This window comes from Pleuronectes platessa, chromosome 5 (genome assembly GCF_947347685.1).
Source record: "Pleuronectes platessa chromosome 5, fPlePla1.1, whole genome shotgun sequence".
NCBI classification, from domain to species: Eukaryota; Metazoa; Chordata; class Actinopteri; order Pleuronectiformes; family Pleuronectidae; genus Pleuronectes; species Pleuronectes platessa.
The window spans coordinates 26,442,605-26,469,477 of record NC_070630.1 but is presented as its reverse complement, the minus strand read 5'-3'; the positions used below and the strand labels follow the sequence as shown (position 1 = coordinate 26,469,477).

General features: G+C 40.4%; 2 protein-coding genes across 3 annotated transcripts; one reads left to right on the top strand and one right to left on the bottom strand.

Moving 5' to 3' along the window:
* Window positions 1-162: 162 nt before the first annotated feature.
* si:dkey-52l18.4 (uncharacterized protein LOC560708 homolog) lies at window positions 163-3,897 on the bottom strand. 2 transcript variants are annotated; one of them, XM_053422434.1, is made up of 6 exons: window positions 3,582-3,897; window positions 2,320-2,661; window positions 2,012-2,224; window positions 1,887-1,915; window positions 1,538-1,755; window positions 163-831 (listed from the first exon to the last, which is right to left on the bottom strand). In XM_053422434.1, exons 1-5 carry the CDS (start codon window positions 3,631-3,633, stop codon window positions 1,654-1,656), a joined length of 738 nt encoding a protein of 245 aa, XP_053278409.1. In that variant the 5' UTR covers window positions 3,634-3,897; the 3' UTR covers window positions 163-831; window positions 1,538-1,653. The 2 variants fall into 2 exon arrangements, with proteins under 2 accessions (XP_053278409.1, XP_053278408.1); XM_053422433.1 differs by having other exon boundaries at window positions 163-832; window positions 1,545-1,755.
* Window positions 3,898-4,309: 412 nt separating this feature from the next.
* blmh (bleomycin hydrolase) lies at window positions 4,310-26,791 on the top strand. The gene is made up of 12 exons (XM_053423467.1): window positions 4,310-4,451; window positions 6,525-6,722; window positions 7,947-8,056; window positions 9,079-9,220; window positions 9,544-9,632; window positions 9,727-9,819; window positions 17,459-17,614; window positions 17,725-17,883; window positions 17,970-18,037; window positions 18,961-19,078; window positions 19,302-19,368; window positions 26,474-26,791. Exons 1-12 carry the CDS (start codon window positions 4,442-4,444, stop codon window positions 26,620-26,622), a joined length of 1,359 nt encoding a protein of 452 aa, XP_053279442.1. The 5' UTR covers window positions 4,310-4,441; the 3' UTR covers window positions 26,623-26,791.
* Window positions 26,792-26,873: the final 82 nt, after the last annotated feature.

The following is a 26,873-nucleotide window of genomic DNA, read 5'->3' as shown; positions in this document are numbered from 1 at the left end:
AGTTTTTTCTCCCTACAACACCTTCTGGCATTCCTTTGATCTTCATGATAAAAACAGTCACTACATCCACATCACAGTGTAGTCAGGAGAATCTTTTCACTATATTACAAAACTAGAATGGTACCCTATAGAGCAAATACCTCCTGAAATGAAAGAATAAAGTAACTGGTCTGAAGGATTTATTTTTAATAACACAGTTTAAGAAAGCATGGAATTCTTACATCTTCCTCTGATCTGCATGTTCAGCAATGGTTTCTTGTCCTTCCCATCTCTGCAACAAGTCTATTGTAAATGTGTTATGTTTGATTCCGCTAATAAATAAATCAACGAACAAACAAGTTTCATACATTTTCATTAAGTTATCGGCGTTATTTTTTGAAAAAACAATTTCACCAATGCCTGCCTCACAGAGTGAATGCAAATGGTTTTTTTTGTTTTTTTTTGTCCTGGCCCCATATAACACCCTCCACCAAGTTTCACCAAAATCGGTTCAGTAGTATTTGTGTAATCCTGTTATTAAAACATAACCTTGTTCCGGCAATCCTCTACTTTAACGATATTATACAATACAAAGGGTAAAAATTTGTTTGATGGTTGACCGACCACTCACCCTGCACACCTGTACTTCCTCTGTAACTTTGGTTTGTGTGTGTCTGTCTAACTGATTGTCGAAGCTTAGTCAGAATTAGGTCCAGCATGTTCTGCCAAACTGAACGCTCCGGCCGACATAATTAGTCCCACATGTGACTACAGAGGGCGCTGTTCTTTAGTCAAAGTTAAATAGTGTTGCTTTAAGGCTTTAAAATGATGACAAGTCAAAAGGTATCAGGACCAGTGATGCCGGTAACGCGCTACTTAGTAACGCGTTACTCTAATCTGACCACTTTTTTCAGTAACGAGTAATCTAACGCGTTACTATTTCCAAACCAGTAATCAGATTAAAATTACTTGTCCAAGTCACCTTGCGTTACTATTTCGGTATTTGTGGTTAACCCGCTGGGCACGTCCTGCGGCTGGGGGAGCAGTCGCCCCGTCGCCCTCCTCACCACGCCGCCGGAGGCTCGGTGTGCGGCACGCCTCGACGTTTTTTTAGGGGGGGAGGTGCTCGTCCGCGGTGCGGGGGCTTTCCTTCTAGTATGCCGCGGGGCGGTGTCCGTCGGCGCTGCGGAAGGCGGGGACCGGTTGGAGGGGACCGGGTACGGCGGTCGGCGGCAGCGACTCTGGACGCGTGTCGGTCCCGTCAGATCACCTCAGCTACAGCGCCCGTTGGGGGAACCCTCCGTTCGCGCGGGGGGGGGGGGGGGGGACCTCCGGCGGTGTCTAATAAAGTTAGTGTTGGCAAAACCGGTGGTCATTTTTATGTTGAGGCGGCGGGGGTGTTGTCGGCAGCTGCTGAATGTAACTAATAAAGTAACTTGTAATCTAACTTAGTTACTTTTAAAATCAAGTAACTTGTAATCTAATTTAGTTACTTTTAAAATAAAGTAACTTGTAAAGTAACTAAGTTACTTTTTCAAAGTAACTATGGCAACACTGATCAGGACATGCATAAATGAGAAGCTTAAAGTCTCTGAAGGTCAACGTCAAATGTTTCCTGACAACATCAAGGATCGAGTCATTTAATTTATCCCCCAAATAAAACTTTGTCTGCAGTCAGGAGAATTTGACACTTGAGTACACAGTTTGCTCCAGGGGGCGCTCTCTGACGGCTCTCTGTTGCCTCAGTAGATCCTTGGAAATGTCTGCATACACCACCTGTAAAGTGATCCATGGAAAAAAAATCATATGCAATAATTGAAAGACATATTCAAGCCTCACCAGGGAAAACAAACAATGTTGTGCATCCTGCTAATGTAATATTGTCTTAAATCAGAGTATTAGTTTACCTCAGTTTTCTGCTGGGACCTGTGGGGAGCTGTAAAATAGAAAAACATAGACACTAGTGAAGAAACCATATTCAGTACTTTTTATATTTTACTGTAACATGCTATGAAAGTGAGAATAGAGATACCACTGAGTGAGTGAGAGCCATGTTTCTGCAGTGGTGGAGGCGGGTGTGGTCGATCTCTGTACACGGCTACATGTGTGGACCATGTCCTAGGAAGCGGCTGAGGCTTGACCCCTGAACCCAGACAACGAGCCAATCCGAGAATGATGGGAAGACAAAGAGAAGCACTGGCACAGACCAAAATCCTGTGCAACAAGTTCCTGTGAGAGGGGGCAGCTACACGGTGAAAGAAATGAAATGTGCACGAATGGGATTAGATTCAAAATGATACACAGATTCACATTTAACTCAACATATATGATTCTACGTACCTGCTGTGATGTTCACGTACATCAGATTTCCCAGATCAGTTTCACCTTGACCCCACATCACCTTGCATCCATAGGAACCTTCATCTGATTGGCTGACTGTCAGGAAATCCAAAACTAAGCGGGTTTGATTTGTAGAGAGTGTAACATTGGTCAATTGACGTCTATCTGAGTTGTGGATGCTGATGAACTTTTCATGTGTAGAATTTTTCCATATCCAGCTCCCTGTCCAGGTGTCTCCACAGTGCTGGACCACGCAGGACAGAGACAAACTGCCCCCTTCTGGTGTGTAGAGTTTCCCACGTCTTGCCAGAACAACTTGGCTGCATTCTTCAGCACGGAGAGCTTAAGAAGAGGAAACAAACTTTTAGCTCGTTGTGACTGATAGTAGACTGGTTCAAAAAATATTGTCATATATCTAACAAACCCAAAGAGTCATAATATATATATATATATATATATATATATATATATATATATATATATATTTGTATATGAATAAGTGTATCTTTCTAATAATTACTCAAACGTCTGTCTGTCTGTCTTTCTGTCCATATGTTGAACGCATATCTCACAAACAGTTCATCGGCATGCCCATTGTAATATGCCAGTACACAGTGACAGTATATTGTAGAACTGTTTGAGGAATCTCACTAACACCACAGAATAATTCTGAGGTAGCTCTGAAGCATGGTTTACTAATACAAGGAATTTGACTCCAGTTTCATCGGATTCTCAGAGTACTTACATAGACATATACATGTAGATAAGGACAAAGAAAACAAAAAGCTGAACCAATAAGATTATGCAGTATATTGGAAAACTACTAACTAACAACATGACAGTATACACCATGAGAGTATGGACACAAGTCAACTGTTTCTGTATGTTTGAGTCATTCGGTTGATGTGACAATTTCTTCAAAGAGTGGAATCAAACATTTTTGTGGCTTGTGCTTGTTTGTATGTTTGTATCTTACTGTGCCAATGCACTGAACTAATCATATGACCTAAAAACAAAAGAGCTAGGAGTTGGAGAACATTTCAAAATCAAAGGAGGGGACATAGAAAGATCATTATAAAATAAGAATAATAAGTTACAATAGAAACGTATTACATTATATTAAGTGATTTTAGAGAGACAAGACTAAATAGACTGAGCGAACTTCAAATGTGACATAAATATGAGGAAGAGATTTCCCTATAAGTTATAATGAGAATGTGAATATGACTCCAGATCTGTGAGAAGTAAATCATGTTACTCACCAGCAGGAAGAATGCAGAGACAGCTGATGGCACAGAGGAGATAGCCGTGCATGTCTGACAGTGCCAGAGTTGGTTGAGGCTCGTCACAGATCAGATGTACATTTCCTGGGCACAGTTTCAGTCTGCATGTAATGTCCGACAGGGAGGCTGTCAGACATTTTTGGAAAGCTCTGTAAAAAGTCTATAGTCAATCAGCTCATCTCAGTAGTTATTTCTCTCACTTTACTTTCCCTTCCTCCATAATGTGACAGGCTTTCCTTTATCCTGCTGCAGCTCTTGTCCAAATGGAGGGGAAGGAAGTCAGCCAATAATCACTCAACTCCTCCTTGTCCTTACACACACACACACACACACACACACAATGTTGATGTGGTTGAAATAATTTAATAATCTTAGTTTTATTTCAAGAATGAAAGTGTCATGGTGAAGCTCTAAGTTAGGGCTCATTATATTTACTTTTTGATAATTAGAAGGTTTTTATTGTTCTTTGTTTATTATTTTTGTGTACAATGTCTCTAGAATCGCCACTATCTCAAAATGTCTCTATCTGGGGTCAGGATCTATTTATATACAGTCTATGGTAAGAATTCATGCTGGGTGGATTTCATGCAAAGACTTTAGTAGAACATATCCTACCCCAAACGAGTTATGCTTTTATAATAAAAGCATAACTCGGTTGGGGTAGGAGGCGATATAAATAAATGCTAAACTCCGCCCTGCCGCCACGTCAAAGACCGGACCGCGAGTCCATAAACGAGCGCACCCTGCGATCACACTGACTGACTGTCGGTGAATGAGATAAACAAAGAGCCGGCGACTTTTCAGGAAAACACACAACGCTCCTCAAGCTCCTCGGGAACATGGCAACTGGTAGGTCAGGTGCTGCTCTCCCCCCTGTCGGGGCCGGGGCTCCGTGGCGCCGGCAGCCGGAGCTCAGTGTGTATTTGACAGCCGGATGATGACAGCTGAGGGAGCTAACTTGCTAAGCTAGCACGCACCGCGTTAGCACGCAAGTCTGCTAGCATGACTCCGCCGTTGTTTCCTCAGCTTAGTCAGCCCAGTCCACCCCCGTAGAGTGTCTGCAAGGAGCCGACATCCAGTCCGTACAGCCGGCCAGCTAACACACCTGAACCCGTTGGATAAAAGCTCGTGTCAGCTCCAGGAACTTGAAGTGTTAGCATGTGCCGCTAGCTACTCAGGGATAGAGTTGGAAGTGGCAGAAGCTGTCAAAGTATTTAAACTGCCGGCGATTCATTGAAGTGGTGTTTTCATGAGGGGACACACTTTAAAGAAAGAGCACAGCGTCTTCGATGTTGCGCCACAGTTTCAATGCTGTTTAAAAGTTCACCTTTAGCAAGCCAAGACTGAGAGGGTCTTTCTTTCAGTTTCACCTGAGTGAATCCGGCGTTTCGTAACGTGTTTTGTTAGGCAGGCACAGATTTAGTAAATGAATTGTTTTCCTCCACATGCACGTCATGTATTTCCTCTATGCTTTTACCATCTGAATCAAACGATAAGAACTTTGATGGTGTGGTTATTGTCTCGGGGTTTGTGGGGGTTTGTCAGCTTCTGTGTCTGATGTCTGCTGAGCCTCCACTGTCAGCTGTTGTCCAGCCATTTGCACATGGACCAGTGATGGGCATCATTTTTTGCTGAGCTAAAATGAAGCCAGTTGTATAACCAGTGATGTTTAAATGTGCAAGTCACCCCGGCTGCTTGTGCTTTGCCCCCCTCTCCCATTGCAAACCACTGGGTGTGATGTACGTCCTCAACATTCATGCTCTCACTGGTTTGGAAAACATGTCAGGACAACTAACTGACTGACCTCTCAGCTGATCTTGTATCTGTTCTACAACACAGACCCTTCTTTTCTTGTGTTCCCATAATTTATAGTTAGTTAACTGTAATCGGCCATTACTCTGCTGCAAACAGAGCGTTCACATTGTACACATTTCCCCTTTTCTGTCTTCCGATAATCGTTCCATTCTCATCAGTGTCAAAGGATTCATCACAGGTCGTCGTGCAGGCCTGTTCTCATAATATTGACCGCCTTAAGCCTTCTTTTGCTATTTTCCCCCCTGATAGTGTGACAGTTAATGAAGTTTGACACTGTGGGGGTCGGTGCCTTTCAGCTTTGTGTCAATGGAAAATAACAGAATGCAGCTGAGAGAGGGGTCGAACTACAGGGCGCATATGCATGACTAGGCAATGTCCCTCTCAATGTTTAATTGCTTTGCACTGTTATTTGATGGAATTACAAACCACACACCGGCGTCAGTTTGATTCTGTCAAAAGTGTGTGTGTGTGTGGGTACACACCTCCGTCTTCTCTACCAATGGGACTAGCCAAGCTTTCCAGTTTGTTCCTCACACAGATGGAACCAGAGGAGTTATGCCAGCCCTCAACTCTCTCGCGCCACTTATAGTACTACTGTATTGATTTCTTCATTTTTTGCTTCTGCTGTGCCTCCCTTTTCTAAGTATGTCCCTCAGACTTTATCGGAACTAAAATCATAATGGTGTTTAATATCCTCACTATACTGTTCTCCACTATAATCTCTGTATGGATGGGGGAAGGAAAGGATGCAGCAGATAGTTGTATTCAATAAAGGATGAGCTGTAAGTTTATGACTATTGATCTGGTGTTTTCCAGGCATTATGTAACTTATTCTGAGCATGTGACCGCTCATAAATCCGTGGGAAGTGTGTATGCCTAAAGTGCACAGATGTGTCATGGGAATTGGGGCAGTACTGGGGCAGTACTTAGAAATTGCCTCCCCAAGTTGTAGACTGTCCATCTATGAACGTCTTCCTATTACATGTTAACTTTAATGGCGCTTGCTTTGCCTCCTCTCCCTCAACATTCATTCTGCTTTTCACGTCTTAATTTGTCTGTACTTCATTGTACCCAGCCATCCCTAATCCGTCCTTCTTTCTCCCTCAGGTCTGAGTCAGGAGAAGCTAACCACCTTCCTTAAACGGCTGCGGGCGGAGCCACGTTACCTGTTGGCCCAGAATGTGTCGACGTGCATTGACCCATTGGAGGTTTGTCTGCACCGGCAGACTGTCCAGGATACTGTGCACATCTTCCAGCACTCTATCCCCACAGAGGGCAAGCCCATCACCAACCAGAAAAACTCAGGTAGGACAAAGTGTACAGAAACATTCAGGATGTAGCGTAACTTCCACAGGAATAAAAGATATGTTTGACAATGAGTGATGTTGTATGCTGGTTTATACTTCATGCATTACAAACTTCCAAACATTAAAGAGAACCTGTGGCAGCCTTCAGTTGTCATACAAACTCCAAAGGTGTTTTGTTTGTCTAGCCTGGGCTTGTGTAAAAAACATGGCTGCCTCCATAGTGAGGACCCGCTCCAGATGTAAATATAAAGTATTTAAATATAAAGGGCCCATTCTAGAGTAAAGAAAATTTGTATAATTTAGATGAAACAGACTAGTGAAAACATGACTAGGATTATTTTATATTAAATTTCTGCCAATAGGTCCTTTTCACCTAAATGTTACACACAGGAACTTTTTTTTTAATGCATTTCATTAAATATACTTATGAAAAACACTGTTGTCCAAAAGTCTGACACAACTTTCCCATTTACTGTACGTTCCTGTAAATGTTGCTGTGGTCTGACCCACTTTCAGTTCCACATGAAAACATTTTCTCATTAAGTTGCTGCAGCTTGTTAGGCATATACCGACTATACTTAACCCCATCATCTTTCTTTCTCATTATCTTTTTGTAAAACCTTTAAAAAGTGTATTTTGCAATAGCATGTTGCAGTAAAATTATTATAGATTGTATGATTCAAGTAAATTTTAGGGTGGATTATCAATTTCTCAAAAATAAATGAGATTTGTCAAAAAACTGATATGGACTCATATAAAAAAAGCAACCCATGTTCAACTTATTTCAAAAAAGTATATAGGTCTGAAACTGATCATCTAAACTCAATATCCTCCCTCAAGAAAAGCAGTTGGTTGCCACTTATTCCAGCATAGTATGAAATCATACAACATAGACATGAAGGTTTCTTCAAATATGTCCATTTAACCTCTGCATCAATCTAAACACTTTCAGCATGTGTTGGAGGACATCTGCCTACATTATTATTACACAGGGATTATCAAACCAGCAAATCAGTTTCAGCTCTAAAAATCCTAAGGCAGGTTCAACCCAGTTGTTTGTTCAATGATAGGACCTAATAAACACGTCAATCTAGCTGTGCAGGTTTCGGAATGCTTGTGAGTCAAAAAATATTCTATTGTACTTGTGACCACAGTCAGCATTGGTATAGACGTGTATAAAAATCCTGACTAAAATGCATGTGGTTTTCTTTTCATCACTCAGGGAGATGTTGGATCTTCTCGTGCCTCAATGTCATGCGACTTCCCTTCATGAAGAAGTTTAACATAGAGGAGTTTGAGTTCAGTCAGTCCTATCTCTTTTTCTGGGACAAGGTAAGACCGAAACACTGTTTTGCTGTAATGTGAAATGTATGTTTGGTTTTATGTAAAGCCTCACTAATATGGAATTAGGGGCAAATGGTGATACCAAATGTATATTTTGGCCAGACATATATTTAAAAAAAAGGGATATGGTGTCATATCAAACAAATAAATGTAATTGAGGCTTGATCATTTAATAAAAAGCAAGCAAAAATGACACCAAATTACGTATTAAAGTTGATTTAAGATTTTTTTTTTTTTAATTTAAAATATAAACATAAATCCACATCTTTTTATTTAAAAAAAATGTCAATGGCATACATAAACGCTGATATTTAAACATCTGTGAAAGGCTCATTGTAGCCCATATCAACTGCCATTGATTTGTTGGCTCAGCTATTGGGGTGTTTCTTTCTTGTCTTTATCAGTTTTATTTCCAGATTTCATTTAATAGTTTTGTAATATTCTAGCAAATGGATGTTTTTGTTGTTATGCAGCCAGGACACCGCGTGTTTGTGTGTGTGTGTACACGCCTGTACCCTGTCACTGCTGTTACTATGCAGCGTTCTACTCACTATACAGTCATTGTCCAGCTAAAACCCTCTTTTGTTTGTTGTGGTAACTGTTTTTCCCGGGCCAACGTCAGAGGGACACCTCGTTCAGTCTCTGGCATTGTGGCGTTTTCTCGCAAGTGTTCAGACAGCCATAGTGGTGGCACCTTGAATACTACTTGTCTTTGTGCCAGACACAGGGGTAACACTAGCTGTAAAAATAATACTAAATAAGGAAGCAGTTGATGTGGAACTCTAACAATAACCTGCTCTACACTGGTGTAGAGTTGCAAGTCTGTCGGACCTCTAAATGTTACCAGAAACATTTGACATATGCTTTTGAAGCTGAAGTCACAGCTGTCAGGTTTCTGACTAGAAGTCTGTGCCTTATACTGTAACATCAATGATTAAAGCCCATCCCAGGATTTTCTCTCTTTATTTACCTGCCAAGTCGCATGCTTCGGTTTCTTCCCTTTTCTGCAGGTTGAGCGTTGCTACTACTTCCTCCAAGCCTGCGTGGAGACAGCACAGAGGAAGGAGCCAGTGGACGGACGTCTGGTTCAGTTCCTTCTCGCCAATCCAACCAATGATGGAGGCCAGTGGGACATGCTGGTCAACCTCATTGGTTAGTTCTCATCATGATACATAATCACATATACACAAAGTTAATTTGAATTTACTGATTTGTGCAGTTACAAAAGTATTTAGTTATTGCCCAAGCTGCTACTATTGTTGTTTTCACTCTACATTTCTATATATTTTTATCTTGGAGAGAGAAGACTCTTCATTGTATCTGAGTAAGATGACGGTAAAGATCTTGAATCCTGTATTAGGAAAATGAGCTGCACTTACCAAAATATGTAAATTGTCAAACAGAAGACAACAGTGCTGGAACATTAAAGTTAGTTGACTGGGCTATAACTCTTGTTTACTCTCTACTGTCTTCAGAAAAGTATGGCGTTATTCCAAAGAAATGCTTTCCTGAGTCACACAGCTCAGAGGCCTCACGCAGAATGAACGATATCCTCAATCAGAAGGTGCCTTAAAGACATTTTCACTCTTTGCAAATTCAATCGAAATTGTGTAATCTCCAATAAATATTTATTGTTTTTGTCTCACTGTGTGCTGCAGCTGAGAGAATACTGTCTACGACTGAGGAACTTGGTGGCAAGTGATGCGACTAAAGCTGAATTGTCTGAGGCTATGGACACCATGATAGAGGAGGTGAGAAACACAGAAACGTTTCCTCAATAATATTTTATATCTAGCATTTCCACAAAAGGAACCATAAGGAACAATTTGAGGAACTTACTAAATCTCTGTTTGACTGGACGGACAAGGGACTAACTTTAGCTCCTGTATGATAAGTTGGACTCCTTGCTCCAGGAGTAGTACATTCCAGAGGTTCAGAGACTGCAGAGTTTGCAGTGCTGAAATTTGACCTAACACAACTCTGCAACTGCTACTACAGTGTAAGCTTCATTGACAAATTAAGGATTCACTGGATGACTCTAGCATTGAGATGAGGACGAGAGATGGATATATCTTTTGTACTTAATTCCTATTGAAAGATAATGGCTTTATAGTCAGATTTCTTACTGGTTAAGAGCAAACATTAGAACAAGAGGAATTAAACATTTCTTTCAGAGATTAAGAACCAAAAAAACACTAAGCAGAGTCTCTCTACTTCGGAGACAAGTGTTATGATGTTTTTTGCCTCTTTTTCATGTATTCAGTTCACTAAAAATGCAAACAGAAATACAGAGAAATATTGGTTCTTGGTTATTTACTGTGGATTCATAGGTACAATCCTGCTCGTTATACAATGTGATGATGGATGATTCATGTTTTTAAGACACGCAGATAAGTGTTTGTACGTGGTATCGATTCAATATAAGAGAGGGATTTATTTGTAGCTTACACCCTTGTTTTTATCTCAGTGACATTGTTTCATTTTAACCAGAAGAGGGCACCATCAGACAATATTTAATGTCCAGGTAGAAAAAGATACCCATAAAGGTTTAACATTACACTGAGTTCAAGATTCACTCATGCAGTTTTATCTAAATAAAATTAAAAAACCCAAATAGTCTTATCTATTTATGTATTATATACACATATGCTCTATGTATAGCAGTAGGATTTTTCATCAGTGACCGTATTCAATTAATGGGACTGAAGCCAGACACATAACAAGTACTTAGGTTTTCAATCTTTTAAAGACTTTCTAGCAAGTTGACAACAACAATAATCTGACTTTCTTATAAATATTTAAAGACTCCAACAGACCCTTCTAAATCCCCATCTACCTCTATCAAGTATTGTCTGTTGACAATGTTTTGCTGACTGTAATGTGCACACGTCCCTTCTGGACTGCAGAGTTTGTGTAAAGGCAACAAATAAAAATCACCTGCACACAATAACTGCCCCAGATACAACAAAGTTTAACGATAGTGATCTTGTTTATGGAGCTGTCTCACAATGACGCTGTTCAGTAAAGAAAAAATCTGCTCCAAAAAAAAAAACACGACCTAATGCACTGTTACAATGAAGGTAAACATGTAGGTGTCAACAAACACTTTTATAATAGATGGTATTACGTGTCTGCCTTTATGGTTTTGACAATCTGTAGGTGTGTATTCATAAGAGCCTTAATTCCTGCTTCATGTGAGTGTGTGAGTAAGATGGCCAGTCAGTCAATCAGCCCCCTATTGAGACGATTGCATCCAGTTCAGGGACCTGGTTAAGCAGCCTTTGTTGTCAGCTGTTTGGTTTCATTGTGCTGCTGGCTGGTTGCTTGTTTAAACAGTCGTCTGTATCGCACAGTGGCCCCTGTGGCTGCCCAGCTATTACAGCACACACGCACAAACTCACACAAACCTGTGCACACACAAACATATGTTGTGCAACAGCACAAGACGGCTCCTGCTGTACTGCATGACAGTGTGGGCGGGGGTGCAGGGTGTTTGTTTGTCCACCTGGAAGTGGTTTGTTTTGTGAAACATCGCTCCGTCATGGCCGGTGGTAATGGAGGATTCAGTCATGTCAAATGAACGACCTGCAAAAAGAGCCAAAATGTTCAAGGATACTGTTGCAAACGCATGTGATCGGCATCAATGTGATAACCAGCATTCATAATGGGACGCCTACCTCAGTACAACAAGTTGATTCTTTAATGTTAATTGACTTCAGATTCATTATTATTGTGTCAAACCCCAGCTATTTAAATCATAAATATCATGTATCCTTTTTTAACTATTTTAACCGTTATCAATCCAGTTATAAAAAAGTTGTCACACATTATTGTATTTTTAATCTTTTTTAAAACATAACATCCACTTGCATTTCAGGTCTCATACTCATTATGTTTTTCAGATTATCTGTAATTTGAAATGTACAAAAAAAAATATTGAAATAAAGAACATGTATCGGTTTTATGCCGATGATTCATTTCATATAACCAGTGCACAATTTTCTATGTCCTCTGTTGGAAGCCTCATATTTGCACTTAATTAAACAGAATTCACTTGGAACGACGAGACGCAGTGTAATACAGTGCCATCACAGTGTCTTGAACAGCAAATAATCATTAGAATTATTGATAATGAAAAAAAAAAATTCAGTTACATTAAAACCACCATCTGCATTGCATTGGCCCCTCATGGTATTTAATAAAAAGATATGCACTTTTGCGTCAGACATTTAAAGTTTAAAGTCAAATTGTGTTTGTATAATGGATTACATTTTTAATTTTGAATGGTAGTTAATCTAATCCATCATTTAAAAAAAATCGGTGTTTAATTAACCCTTACTGATTGTTTGAGTTTGATTTGCTTAGAACTTCAACAACACCGTTATACATGTTAAGTCTGTAAATTATAAGTTATGTGATAAACCTTTTTATTAAAGTGTATTAATATTGAGGCATTAGTTTTGTGTAGTAGAGTACTTGTAGGAGCTGTTTGTTCCGACCACTTTGCTGCGGCCCATGTCGACATGTACTTTTGTCCAAAACTCTGTTTATGTAGATGCCGTCATGCTGTCCATGTGTGTTTATAGGCTTACGTAGTTGGTTTTCTTGGACTCTCACAAGTGGGAAACTAGTGTTTCCTCTACTTATTCACGTGCATCTGCATCTATGCGTGCGCACATGTGTTGTGTCAGTCCTACTTTAGTGTGTGCGGAGGTGACGCTGTCCACTCTCCCTTCGCGGTGGCTGTGATTGAGCTCTGGTCTTCCTCACACCAGCCCCGCACACACTGCCATGACAGGCAAGCAAGGTCAACGTCTCTCCTTCCTTGTACCTGGGGTGCGTGTGATTTCACTGAACCCCTTTCCATGTCCAGAATCTATTCTTATTCAGGCACATTCATTAAAATCAAACACATCACGTGTGTCTTCTCAATATAATTTAAAACCATTGAACCTACACCTGCAGCAAGTATGAGCAATCTGTTCGGTACAGTTTACCTTCATAGATGCTGTTTCAGGATGACGGTATCCATACGCTGCGTTATTGAGGCAGGGAAGAGCAGTTCAACTTTCAAAGTCAGTCTTTCTCTTTCATGCTGTGTCTGTTGTGTGTCGCTGCTCCTCTACAATTACTCACACAGACAAGTTGGATAACTCACACACACGCACGAATAAGTTACATTTGCTGGGAACTATACATGAAGACGCAGTGCTTTACACCAATGAAACACACACAGATGGTATCCCTCACGACCCAACTTAAGTCCTCCGTGCTCCATTACGTCATGGAATCAGTAACGCAATGTGCGGCTCTGGTCTTGGCTCTGAGCACACAGAGTGTGACTCTTCAGACAAGTCTAATTTATGACACAGCCATCAACCCGGAGAGGAGTTTTGCTTCTCTCTGCAGCTCAGAGGCACCGCTGGCTATTGGCTCGGCTGATCTGTTGTTCTATGTGGCGTGGGTTCCTGGGTATGTGTCATTGTCAGAGACTGACTCGATAGTCCTGCCAGTTGTCCACTCAATGAATTTCTTTGCACCATTGTTAGAATTTAACAGTGACCATATGTGTTGTATGTTTACAAAACATGGAAGTTTAATCAAAACCTTGCTCATTTTTATCCAAACTGTTTGCATCGTGTCATTTGCTTATGCTCAAAAGTTCCAGCTTCTAGACAATAGTTGTATCAACTAGCAGTGCAGCAGTGTTGTGTATGTTTTCCTCAATTTGACACCACCTGGGTGAGATTCGCATCTGAATCAGTTTCACAATAAGCTTTAGGGGATTTTTTTTTGCCATTATTCATTTGAGATCCTCTCAAGCGCTGTCAGGTTGAGTGGGGACAGACGGCCATTTTCAATTATCTCCACAGATGTTTGATTGGGTTCAACTCGGGGCTCTGGCTGGGACAATCAAAGTCCCTGACAGAGTTGTCCCTTAACCGCTAAAGGGTTCTCTCAACTGTGTGCCCATGGTCATTGTGCTGTTATAAGGTGAACCTTCTCGCCAATCTGCAGTCCTGAGTGCTGGGGAACAGGTTTTTTCCAAAAGGATATCTTTGTACATGGCTTCATTCAGCTTTACCTTAACTTTGACCAACCTCTCCCGGGTGCTTAAAAACACGCCGACAACATGAAGCTGCGACCACTGTGCTTCACCTCTGTGATGATGAGGGGTGGTACCTGTTTTCCTGCAGACATGACACTTAGATCTGAAGCCAAACAGCTCATGGTATCATTTCACCAGATAATCGTGTTTCTCACAGTTTAAGAGTCCTTAAGGTGCTTCTTATTTATCTTTCAAATTTGTATAATTTCCATATGGGTACAGAGTTACCATTAGGCTGTTGATCACCTCTCTTAACAAGGTCCTTCTCCTCCCATGGCACAGGTTGGCCGAGCCATTGAAAACATATTTTGTTTCGTTGAAAGCTCCTCAATCTTTGTGTCCTTCCAAATTCTGTCCAAAGAACTGAATTAGCCACAGGGGAACTGCACTGGGCTATAAATTAGATTAACATATTAACACTTTACACTTTTTACACACTTTTTTCAAATAACATCTACCCAATACATTGCGTAGATGTTATTTGAAAATAAACATTTACCCACTTTAATCAGACACTTTAATCAGACAAAAACAGTTCAGTCTGTGAACTGTGTATTAGTGAGACACTTGCAGTAAATTATTCATTTTAGTCCCCCTCCTTATTCATTCATCTTCTCTCTACCTCTCTCACCTTTTCCCTCTACCTTGTCACTCATGTATATCTGTCACTGAGGAAGCAGGTGTTTCAATATTGATCCTGCTCTGATGTCATTGCACTCTTTATCCTCTGACGGGGATCTCTCTGTCACTCCAGCCTTTCCCTCGCACCTACTTGATGTACCCTGCCCAGGGAAGATGAGTGAGCATGCAGCTGAACCAGGATATTGGAATGGGTGTGCTCTCAGAATGCATCGGGACATCTTAAATATAGAATGGTATAGTCAGTGGAAAGGTATAAAGTTACCAGGGCAGGGTTGTTCGTGGAAGAAAGCGACAGAAATGAGGAATGAAGAGAAAAGGGGAGGGGGCTCAGATGCTGAGGGCATCTGGGCAAACATAGACCAGACCAGGGGATGGATACCTTGGCATGTCGTCTCGCACTCAGGGCAGTCTAAACAGAGTGGTAAAATTAGGAGCGCAGAGTTGAAAAGATGCCTTTGTTGACTCTGCTCATGTGTATATTATTGTGTATGTCTGCTCTCTTGTGACTTTTAAGCATTTGTGTAATGAAGAAGGGACTGTTTGTTTGCTTATGCCAGGCCTGAATTTATGTATTTCGTAGCATTTGTCTCCACGTGAGAATGTTCCCGGGTGTGTTGGTGAGTAGAATAGTGGCCTCAGTGGGCTCCGGTTCTTAAAGCAATAATGTCATCTCAATGCAGAGGTGTTTAACGTGGTGACTAAACATGGGAAAATTCTCCAGGCATGGTCAAATATACACACCCTCGCCGATCTATTTTCCATTGTTTAATTTAATACATATAATGTCTATTAGAAATATTTCTCTTACACTTTTAGTTGAAGCAGTGACTGTAATGAACCACCTTTCCTCCAAACAATCAGAATACTCCAGGTTTATGGGCTCGAATTATGGTCCAACTATTCTGAAATTCTTAAGTGATATTGACAAATTATTCCAAAGTTTGTATTTGTAAATGAAACTTTGAACCTGAATGAGGAAATCAAGCATGGAATAATTCTCCTGTGGATTTATATATCGGTAAAATCATGTCTCAATATTATGAAAATGAAGTCATACTTGAGGGAAAAAAATATTATGGGAATACAATTGTAATTTAATAACTTTTTTTATTCAAACCTGTGTGTCTCTTTCCTGTGGAATAGACACAGCTTCTTACCCAATCTTTTCAAACTCTTGATAGTTATGATGTTATAGAGCTGATGAGCCTAAAGATTTATTATTTAGTTATTTGTGAAACCTATATTATAGAACAATTTATGTTCCCTTTTCCTTGTTTTAAGGCAAAACACATCAGTAATATGTGAGCACTGAATGTTACAAGGAGAGCTGCATTAGCCTGGGTCCCTAACCTGAACACTTTGTATTATTTAATGGTTCTAATTATTTGTTAGTATTAATAAGGCTAAAGATATCATTTTTTGTTTATGGATATTAGAGTGAACATAATACTTTGCCTGCACAATGATTTTCGATAAAGCTGCATGGAGGAATAGGAGATGAAGACTATTGAGAATAAGACCATCTGTTCACCGTGTAGCTACAAAAAGACTCACTCTGCAATAGTATCAAATGTAAATCTGCCATATCTATGGCAGAATATATCTCACACGGATATGTTTTGTATTACTGAACCTACTTCTGCACTTTAGTGGGCTTTCAATTTCATTTATGTCATCCTAATTTTCCAATTGTCACTGCAAACCGCTTTTAACCTCCAGAACATTTGTATCACTCCTTTCCAGAGCACATGCTTTGCATCTTAAGACTTGTTAAGACTTTTTTATGCACTTTCCAGTTGGCAGACAACAGTGTTGTAATTGAACTACATTGGCTAACTGAGATTTGAATAAATGCCCACGGCTGACTCTGACAAATTCATCCACATGGGAGGATGCATTTCCCTAAAGTATTTCATCAGGAAACTCAAAATTCATTAAGAGGTGGATTCCCAGAATCATATTTTTCAGGATAAAAGACAACTATCTAATCTTACCTTTTTTTTGGTCTGAAACTAACAATGAACTGCACTACACCTAATTTCTCTTCCCTTTTTTAAACCTTATTTGAGAGGAAAAGAAACTCCTCAATCCTGGGAGATGAGGATGGGAGAGGTGACAAGCAAAAAGGGGGAAATTCCTGAGATAACTATATCGGAGTTTAGAAGGGCCAGATTGACAGATGGCCCAGTCCAAACAACCCAGTTTAGCCCACAGGAACTCAGTGTGAACTTCAGCGCCACAGGAAGACGTATGCAGAGGGAGGGAGCAAGGGTGTGGGTTGCAAATGGGGAAATGGATGCATGTGGAAAAAGATGGAGGAAAGGGAATCATCGTGAGAGGAAAAATAGGGGAAAGTTGAGAAGCCCAAGCACTGATGGACAAGTATATTCAGGAACATGGAGACTGCACATTAGAAGTATTTACTTAAAATTAAACTATCAAACTTTTCCAGCAATCTTTTATTTAAGGTCAGACTTCTCACTCATCGTGTTTCTCTTTTTTACTGTAGAGTATATCATATTATATATATGGTTATAAATGAGCTTGTCATGGATTGACACGTTTGGCATAAAACTCAGATTTGTGATGTTTGAGTACAGTTTTGTGAAGTCAATGTTAAACTTTGTGTTGCGCTGCAGGTGTTCCGGGTGGCTAGCGTTTGTCTAGGCAGCCCTCCTGAGACCATCTGTTGGGAGTACCGGGACAAGGACAAGAACTTCCATCGCATGGGACCCCTCACCCCCCAGGAGTTCTACAGGGAGCATGTCAAACCCCTATACAACATTCAGGACAAAGTAAGTGGGCCTTATGATTGGCACTAAAACACTGTTAGGCAGTAAGGCGTAGAACATCAGTTTCTAACTTGTTCTCATTCTGCGTTCCGTTTGTCTCTCCCTGTCCTCAGGTCTGCCTAATAAATGACCCTCGACCCCAGAACCCTTTTGGAAAGCTCTACAGTGTGGAGTTTCTGGGTAACATGGTTGGCGGCCGTTGCACTCAGTACAACAACCAGCCCATTCAGCTACTTAAAAAGGCAGCGGCAGACTCCATCAAGGAGGGAGAGGTCAGTTAGAAAATTGTTAGTGACTTGTGTGAATTTAGGCATTGGAACTTCATACATTTTAACATGGCTACTGTTTTTTCTCCCAGGCTGTATGGTTTGGGTGTGACGTTGGAAAACATTTTCATGGCAAGCTGGGCATTAACGATTTGAATGTGTGAGTATAAAGATATACAGATTACCAGTGTATGATATCCATTCATTCATCCATCGATCCCTCCCTTATACTTTAAGGGTCGCAGGGGCCTGGAGCCAATCCAAGCTAAAATTGGGCTAAAGGCGAGGTAATGGCCAGTCCATTACAGGGCCAACCTATAGAGACAAACAACCATTGAAACACATGTTGTTCATAGGTACATTCAATTGAGTGTTTTAACCTAACTCCAATCTGCATGTCTGTGGGAGGAGGCTTTAGTACCAAGAGAAAAGCTAAATGCGTAGATACTGTCCAGACTCCACACAGAAAGACCCTGGCCCTAACAGGATTCGAACCAAGAACCTTCTTGCTGTACAAACTTGCTGCCCAATAATTGGCATTGTGTGGGTTTCGATATAGCAAACTGTACCCTCCACCCATTTAAACAATAAATAACTGTCATGGCCCCATCTGCCTTCTGGAAGTGTCAGTTTTTGCACAGGGAAAGCGTTGCTTATCTCTACTCTTCAGGTTCAGGTGCACATGTATCAGAGGGGCTGGGGCCAGGCTTAAATTTACCCACTGAACCATGCCACCTTGGTGCCTAATGTCTGGTAACATCTCTGTTCGAGCTCATCTGTCAGACATATATTTTCTTATGGCAGAAGATTATACTTGGAATGAGGCTTAGCATGTTGAAGAGGGGAATGTAAAGGTGATTTTTCTGTAATTATGGGCTTGCGAAGGCAGTCCTTTGGACTTTTTTATGGCCATCATACCTCTACCCCTGCACTGACCAAAAATAAGATTGAGTCATGTTTTAGGATTATTGGGGAAATTATTAAAATAGTGATGTCTTTTCTCTTTTTGTGATGATTATTTAGTATTTAAGTTTGAGAATGTGATGTAATGTGTTAATTTTGTGCATATCTGTGTCTATCTAGGTTCAACCACGAGCTTGTGTTTGGAGTTTCAGTGAAGAACCTTTCCAAGGCAGAGCGACTAATATATGGAGACTCTCTCATGACCCATGCAATGATCCTCACTGCTGTCACAGACAAGGTACACTCACACAAACATACAGTACAGGTGTGTCTGTTCAGTACGCTACTCACACAGGAGCCTTACTGCATGTTTACGCTGCTGTAACCGGCAGCAGTTTTTCATGTTACTGTCAATTTCCCCTCTTGTCGGTAACCCTAGCTGTTAGGAACCTTTCTTTCTTCTTTTCTCTGCTTCTCACACTTATCTCTCCATTATCTGTCTCCATTTCTCTCTCTCTCAGGATGGGAAAGAAGGCTATGAGAAGTGGAGGGTGGAAAACTCCTGGGGAGATGATCGTGGGAATAAAGGTAAAGCATCATAAAACTGCAACAGAGCAAAGTGCATTTTAACCTAAACCGCTGAGGAATAGACTGGTTTCTTTAGTTTGACACTGACTGTTGTCCCATTAAAAAAGAAATGGCTCTAACATCTCATTAAGTGTGGCCCTGAAGTCTGAGACCACTTTACTGTGCATACCCTTTCAACAAGGTCCCCTGCGTCTTTATCTGTCTTGCACATCTTTCTCACACTGTAATGTGTCTTAGGGCAAACCATCGTCTTCCTGTTTGTCCTTTTTGAATTATGAGCAGGATTAGAAAAAGGTTTCCCTGTGATGCTGCTTTATTAACTTTAAATTGGTTGTGTCCTGTTTCACAAAGACTGTCAGACGTGTGTGTTTTGAAGCTCAAAGCTTCTGTATCCAGTTGCATAAACATAGTTGTAGAATAAGCCGGGTGAACCATTGTAGTCAGTAAATGCTAACACCAGTAAGTTTCCGTACCATAGATTTTTATATTTTCTCTGTACTGTGCGTTGTACTTAACCCAGGTCTCCATTTTGGTTTAGGTACACTTGGTAGTATATATAGTTTAGTTCAAATGTTTTTATAAAGAGCAAAAAATGGCAAGCTAACAATCTTGCTAACTGTTAGCAAGCTTGTAAGCTTGGCTGTTAACTTGGTTGATAATGAAACATATTTCTTGTTTATTTTTCTAGTTTATTAAAATGTTGGATTTTCATGCGTAGGCAACAGTGTGTGGCTGGGGGCTTTATGTTTTCAGGTTGTTCGTATGTACGTACAACGTATGTCCATCCCATTCCTGTGAACGGGATATCTCAAGAATGCTTTGAGGGAACTTCTTCAAACTAACTGCAAACATTCACCTGGGCTCAAGGATGAACTGATTAGATTCTGTCAAAGGTCAAGGTCACAGTGGCCTCAAAAAGTATGTTTACGGGATATCTTAAGATCGGCTTGAGGGAATATCTTCAGATTTGGTGCAAATATTAACTTGGACTGAAAGATGAAATGATTCGTTTTGGTGGTCGTAGGACCAAAGGTCAAGGTCATGTGACCTCACAAAGCAAAATGGCCTTGTGAACCAAATATTGCCGGAACTCCTTGAGGGAATCCTTTTTCATTTGGCACAAACATTTACTTGGATTTGTTTAAGGTCTCAGTGGTCTCACAAAGTATGTGTTTTTCCTTGAACTTTAAATCTTAAGGCCAGCTCTAGAGAATCTTCCAATTTGGTACACACATTCACTTGGACTCAAAGATGATCCGATTAGATTGGTGCATAAAGGGCACAGTGACCTCATGTTTCTGTAAATATGATAGTCGGCCAGGTTGAAATTGAATTACATCTGGAACAGTTAACTTTGACTCATGGATACACTGATTAGAGTTAGTTGGTCAAGGTGAATGAGACCTCTCAAAACGCGTATTTTTCTTTGTGAATGTAATATCTTGGGTGCACCTCAAGGGAATTATTCCATATTTGGCAGACATGTTCACTTGAACTCACTGATTAACTGATTCCATTACGGTGGTCAAAGATCAAGGTCCTGGTGACATAAAAAACATGTTTTGGCCTCTTGAATGTGATATCTAAAGAATGCTTGATGGAGTTCTGTCAAGTTTTGATCAGTTGTGACTTGGACTCAAAGATGAAGTGATTTCAGTAATGAAAGTTCAAAGGTCACAGTGACCTTATATAAATTGGGAAAAACAATCATAAAGAAATATGTAGACTGTACTGGTTGGCGGAGACAACACCCGCAGTAAGTTTGATCTTTAGTTCCCGTCAATTGTCTGTAAACAATGGAATGGGGAAATAAATGAAATTGGCTAACACCGCTAATAAGGAATGATAGTTTCCCTCAATGTTTCTAGCATTCTGCTCCCTCTGAGGTGAGCACTGTAATGACAGCTCGTTGATGATGAAGGCATCACTAGATTTGACTCGATTTAGTTCACCTCCCTTAAGTAAAGCTAATAATTACAAAAATTTAGTCGGAATAAATTATTTTCAGCACTGAAAATTGACTTTGTCCTTTAGATTAGAATAATATACTCTGTAGAGATGGCTTATTATGACCAGAAACAAGAGCCTGCAGATATGAGTGTTTGACAGACTAACTCGGCATCTGCATTAATTGTTGCTGATATATGCAGCATTATGAGAAAGTGTATACCTGCGCCAGGGCCCAACAGTCCCCTTAAATTCAATCAAACCAAACCACATAGCACATACCAATATATATCATTCTTCATGCATGATTCCCTGGAAATCAGTAAGTTGTGAAAGAACACCCTATCCTGCAATGTCAAGGAAAGTGGGGAGAAAGAACAATTCTGGATTCACCCCTTGGTCCGGATCAGCATCACATTTTAATGGGTCCTTCCTTGGCCCATGTGCCACCCTGTCAGGTTTTGTGGGAAGCCATACAGTTGGAGGGATTTTTTTAAATATTTAAAAGCTTTTTTAGCCTTTGTGTGGAAGGGGGACGGAGAGAGAATGGACAAAGAAACAAATGTATGGTCCTTAGTGGAGTTAACAATGCAGAATGTTCTTACATGAAGATTGGTTGCATTTGTTGTTTCTTTTTATTTATAGTTATTTATGATAAGGTTTATAGTTAAACTTTAAATAACAAGCCTCAATTACATTTCTTTGTCATAGAGGTTTGATAGTGACTTCTTAGGAATCATTTTTAATATATAGCAGAAATGTACTTGAGGTTTTCAAATTACTTTTTTTACTCCCAAATATTAGTATAGCAAACATCCCCATTTGCCTGACTTTTATTTTTATTGGGCAGCTTATTGAGTTCAATTTTACTTTATTGAAACCAATTCCAGTAATTAATTTTGATGCATCAGGAATAAAATATTTTTCATTAAGTAAGTAGAGTGGTTTGTCTTTATGATGCCCAGCAGGTTGTCCAGACAGCTTCCGCAGACTTCACTGTCTGCTGTTGTTATTCTCTCTGTCCTTTTCATCTCTGTTTCTAATCTTTCGCTGACCCTCTCCGCCTCTTCGCTCTATCTCTGCTCCCGACATTCCACTGCAAATTATAGGAGAGTATTTCGGGTCAGTCATGCATCATCTGGCAAGGTACACATACACAGTGCAGCATATACACACACAAGTGAGACACACACATTCTCACAATATTTGCTTGAACCCACAAACCGAAGTGGCTGTTGGGAAAACATGTGAAAACCCTTCAGTCAAATCAAATGTGTTTCACGCATATCTTATTCCATAAACACCAGCAGATGGGGAAGGCCGGGGCCCCCAGCCAGTCCACTGCCAAATTAATAAAGTTATTGAGAACAAAAGTTTGAGAAGTGGAGTCCTCTTGGGAATCCAGGGGCTTTGTTTGTTTGACAAAAGCATAGAAAAGGAGAGCGAGAGCTTACGTGAGAAAGGAGAGAGATGAAACAAAAATAAAGATACAGGGCAGGTAGAAAACGATATGAAAGACTGAAAAACAAGTTCAAGTAGATGTGAAGATGATTTTGGAATGATCACAAATGAGAAATTGGAAGAATAGTGGTAAGAGTTGAGGAGAGAGTGGAGTGTGTTTATAAGTTTTGGCTTAACGTCTCCCTTCAGGCCTTTTTAATATTCCTCCTAAGCCTGAAAGAGTCTCTCATGAGAGGTTTAACTTTCTGGTCTCTCCGTCTTTTAGCCCTCAGACAGATGCTGTTATGACGCCACTCACTTCAAAACTCATACTTTTACACAGCTCTGGACACATGTTTGAGGCTCGTATTTTTTATTTAATGGAACATCATCCTAAACTGAGCTCTGAACGAGAGTCGATATTTAGAGAGAGAAGCTGGCTAACTGGCAAGTGAGAAGCTTGTCTTTCACTGATTTGTATTGGTCTCCCTTAATGGATCCATATTATTCATTACCATTTGATGTGCATTCTGCCGCTGAAGCTCCTCCAGTAAAGCGCAAACGTACATAGGAACCAAGCGACCCACATTATGTTCGTACACAATCGTGGTGAAGGCAGCAACTCCCATGATCTCACGCTGCCTCACGACATCATCAAACTATGTCTTTTATTATTATTATGATTGAGAGACTCTCAATGCAGAAGTCATATATATATGAATCTATCTATATATATATATATATATAGAGAAAGAGATATAGATATATCTATATATAGTGCGTTTTGTCCCCACTGACACATAGAAAACGTCCTTGGGACTCTTGAAAGCCGCTATGTAAATACAAGCTGTTATTATTTTAAAAGACAATAATGTTTATTTGAATGGAGGATTTATGCGTCGTAGCTGACGTAACAGATTCCTAGGAAGAAAAGTTTCATTATCTTTTGACTATGCTTCTATTCTGTTTTTGAACCCAAACACAACCTAAAATTAATAAATTAAAAAAGCCTCCTGTGTTTTTACTGCAGCTCTGGTGCAGCTCTAAAATCCCATATCTCTTCTTTTGTACCAGATAACACATAACTTAAACTTTTTTTGCTTAATGATTTCACACCTGCATCTTACATCAAGCTCAAATCATTTACAGTGACATGTTTAGTTCCCCTGTTTTTAGAGCGCTTGAAACAGTTTCCCATTAGTGGAAACTAAGATGGCTGCTTCTAGCTATTACTACATCCATCTGTTCTGACACAGGACAGTCAGCCTATCCCTAAAAGCAAATAATGACACCCAAAATTCACACACACACACACACCGTGCCACCCAACACGCGGTTTCCAGGAAGCTCACATCACCACACACATGGACACCACAGCGAGAACCAGGCAGCGAGCCACCTAAGATTTGCGTACTTGGAAGAAGACTCGTACACAACAGACACACTGACACGCCATCCCCGATACATTGTTTGGAACTGCGGCATGCTCCTGCGGTTGCCCTGACGTCTTTGATAAGTCGGCTCGACAGTGGGAGGGATGTTCTCGTTTGCTCGACGCTGAACACGTGATGAGGGGAAAAGACGAGACCGAGCGCGATGTCACAACAGGGGTTAAAATGAATAGTGGAATTCACTCTGTGATCTGGCCTCTACAGACTGAGACATAACAAACTTCTCCAGATCTCATCCCGCTTTGAATATGTGTCGGTTCTAGATGGGAGCTGCTCTGGTTTCACATAACATTAAGTCTTTGTTCATTATGTAGCACACGCACACACACACGCACACAAAGACATCTTTCATTTTAATTAATCATTTCAGCATGGGGCTATATCCTCTTCCAACAAGAGATTCGGTTGTCCCAACATGTCTTCAGTCAGGCGAAGTTCAAGGTCTCATAACCAACCCAGATTTGGACACATTGGCCTTACATACACACAGACACACACAAACGCACACAGGAAGAGTGAGACAGACATTGTTTAGTTTTATCAGGGTGGGCGTGCAGATGTGATAGCATAGAGTGTTGAATGTACTGTACTGAAGTGCAGGGTGTGAACTATGAGGGGCTGTGGTCCTTCTTGTCCTCCACCCTTCTGCCGGTGGAAACAATAGACTTTAATGATAAAGAGCAATTAAAACGACCGTGCATTGACATTCTGGTCACTCCCTACCCCTGCCCATCCGGTGAAGGATTGACTAATTATATCTGGTTTAATAAATGACATGATGTATATCTTCTTATATAACCAGTGTTGTTGTTCAGGCTTTCAGTATATTGACAGACTTGGCCCTTTTTCCCTCAAATCCTTTAATTGAAGAAAGGTCTATTTAAAGCTTTGTGCACTTTCATTTTTGGAGGGGAAAAAATGGCATATAAGATTTCGAGAAGCACCATTCTTCTTTTCTGTTTTCTCATGGGGAACAAAGCCTGGTTCCAAATAAGATACTAATTGTGGTTAGGTTATTGTTGGGCAATGCATTGGATAAGGTTTTGCTTAGGCTGTGCACAATGAATGGAAATCAATGCATTGTCCTAACAAGGATAGAAGTGCAAACGTGTCAGGGATTTTCATACAAATGATTATCTTGGAGTCTGGTATCCAGTTCTTATGATACATCCAGGTTTACCCTGTTCTGGCTGCAGATCCCAGAAGATGGGTGCAAGGCAGAGAGAGTAACAACGCTAGTCCCCGTGTCCATTTTTAGATCATTCAGCAATTAGAACCCTCTTTATATGTTCTGTAGACATACAGTGGAGGAAATAATTATTTGATCCCTCGCTGATTTTGTAAGTTTGCCCATTCACAAAGACACAAACAGTCTATAATTTTAATGGTAGGTTTATTACAATAGTGAGAGATGGAATATCAAAAGGAAAATCCAGGAAATCACTTTAAATAAAATATATAAACAGACTTGCATTTTATCGAGTGAAATAAGTATTTGATCCCCTGCCATCTGTGGAGGGAGCTGAAGCGACAGCCTCGAAACCTTAAGGATTTGGAGATGATTTGCAAAGAGGAGTGGACCAAGATTCCTCTTGATACGTGCACAAACCTGGTAATTAACTACAAGAAACGTCTGACCTCTGTGCTTGCCAACAAGGGTTTTGCCACCAAGTACTAAGCCATTTATTGGCAGGGGATCAAATACTTATTTCACTCGATAAAATGCAAGTCTGTTTATATATTTTATTTAAAGTGATTTCCTGGATTTTCCTTTTGATATTCCATCTCTCACTATTGTTATAAACCTACCATTAAAATTATAGACTGTTTGTGTCTTTGTGAATGGGCAAACTTACAAAATCAGCGAGGGATCAAATAATTATTTCCTCCACTGTATTTTTAGCAAGACCTACATAGCATTGACTAGTTCTGATCCAAAATAGGCTGTTAAAGGTAAAAGCTCAAACAGTGAACTGTTAATATCCCAAATGCAAATATTCATATAGAATATGGCCTTTTTTGTGTGAAAACATATTAGCAGTGACTTCACAATGGGTAAAAAAGTTGCTGCTGTAAAAAGATAGCTAGCATGGCACATTAGCATAAAAGCTGGCTATATTATGTGTCTCCAGCATGAAATTGTGATTTATGTACCTATGACGATTGCACCGGCACCAAACTGTAATCCCAATGTTCTATTCAGCTGCCATCATGTCAGTGGGAAACAAATCTAATCAAACTTTAACAAACTATGTCTGTTTCTTCAGGTTACCTGATCATGACGGACGATTGGTATTCACAGTACGTCTACGAGGTGGTGGTAGACAAGAAGTTCCTGCCCCCGGATGTCCTGGACGTGATGCAACAGGAACCCATTGTACTTCCTGCCTGGGACCCGATGGGAGCCCTGGCCTAACTAGAGAAATCCAGTTTTTAGCCCCAACCTCCGGTCTGTTTGACTCCGCCCTATTTCCTTGGCTGCTTTTACCTCTCCAATATTCCACAGCCCTCCCCGACGCCTCCTTCCAAAACAGCCTCTTCTTCGAGACAAAATAATAAAGATTTTGTTTTCTTTTTTTACTGGACTGCCTGTGTCTTGTGTTTATTTATTCAAGAGAGCGGCGGCTCACATTTCTGTGTCTGGTTATCTGGGATGTTAGAATTAAT

Excerpts from the sequence above, each read along its gene's own strand:
- si:dkey-52l18.4 (XM_053422434.1), bottom strand. The coding sequence starts at position 3,633 with ATGCACGGCTATCTCCTCTGTGCCATCAGCTGTCTCTGCATTCTTCCT. Across the intron at positions 2,662-3,581 it reads TCTCTGCATTCTTCCTGCTG|CTCTCCGTGCTGAAGAATGC; the intron begins GTGAGTAACATG and ends CCTCTTCTTAAG. Across the intron at positions 1,756-1,886 it reads GGTCCCAGCAGAAAACTGAG|GTGGTGTATGCAGACATTTC; the intron begins GTAAACTAATAC and ends ATCACTTTACAG.
- blmh (XM_053423467.1), top strand. Across the intron at positions 17,615-17,724 it reads TATACAACATTCAGGACAAA|GTCTGCCTAATAAATGACCC; the intron begins GTAAGTGGGCCT and ends CCCTGTCCTCAG. Across the intron at positions 18,038-18,960 it reads GGCATTAACGATTTGAATGT|GTTCAACCACGAGCTTGTGT; the intron begins GTGAGTATAAAG and ends GTGTCTATCTAG.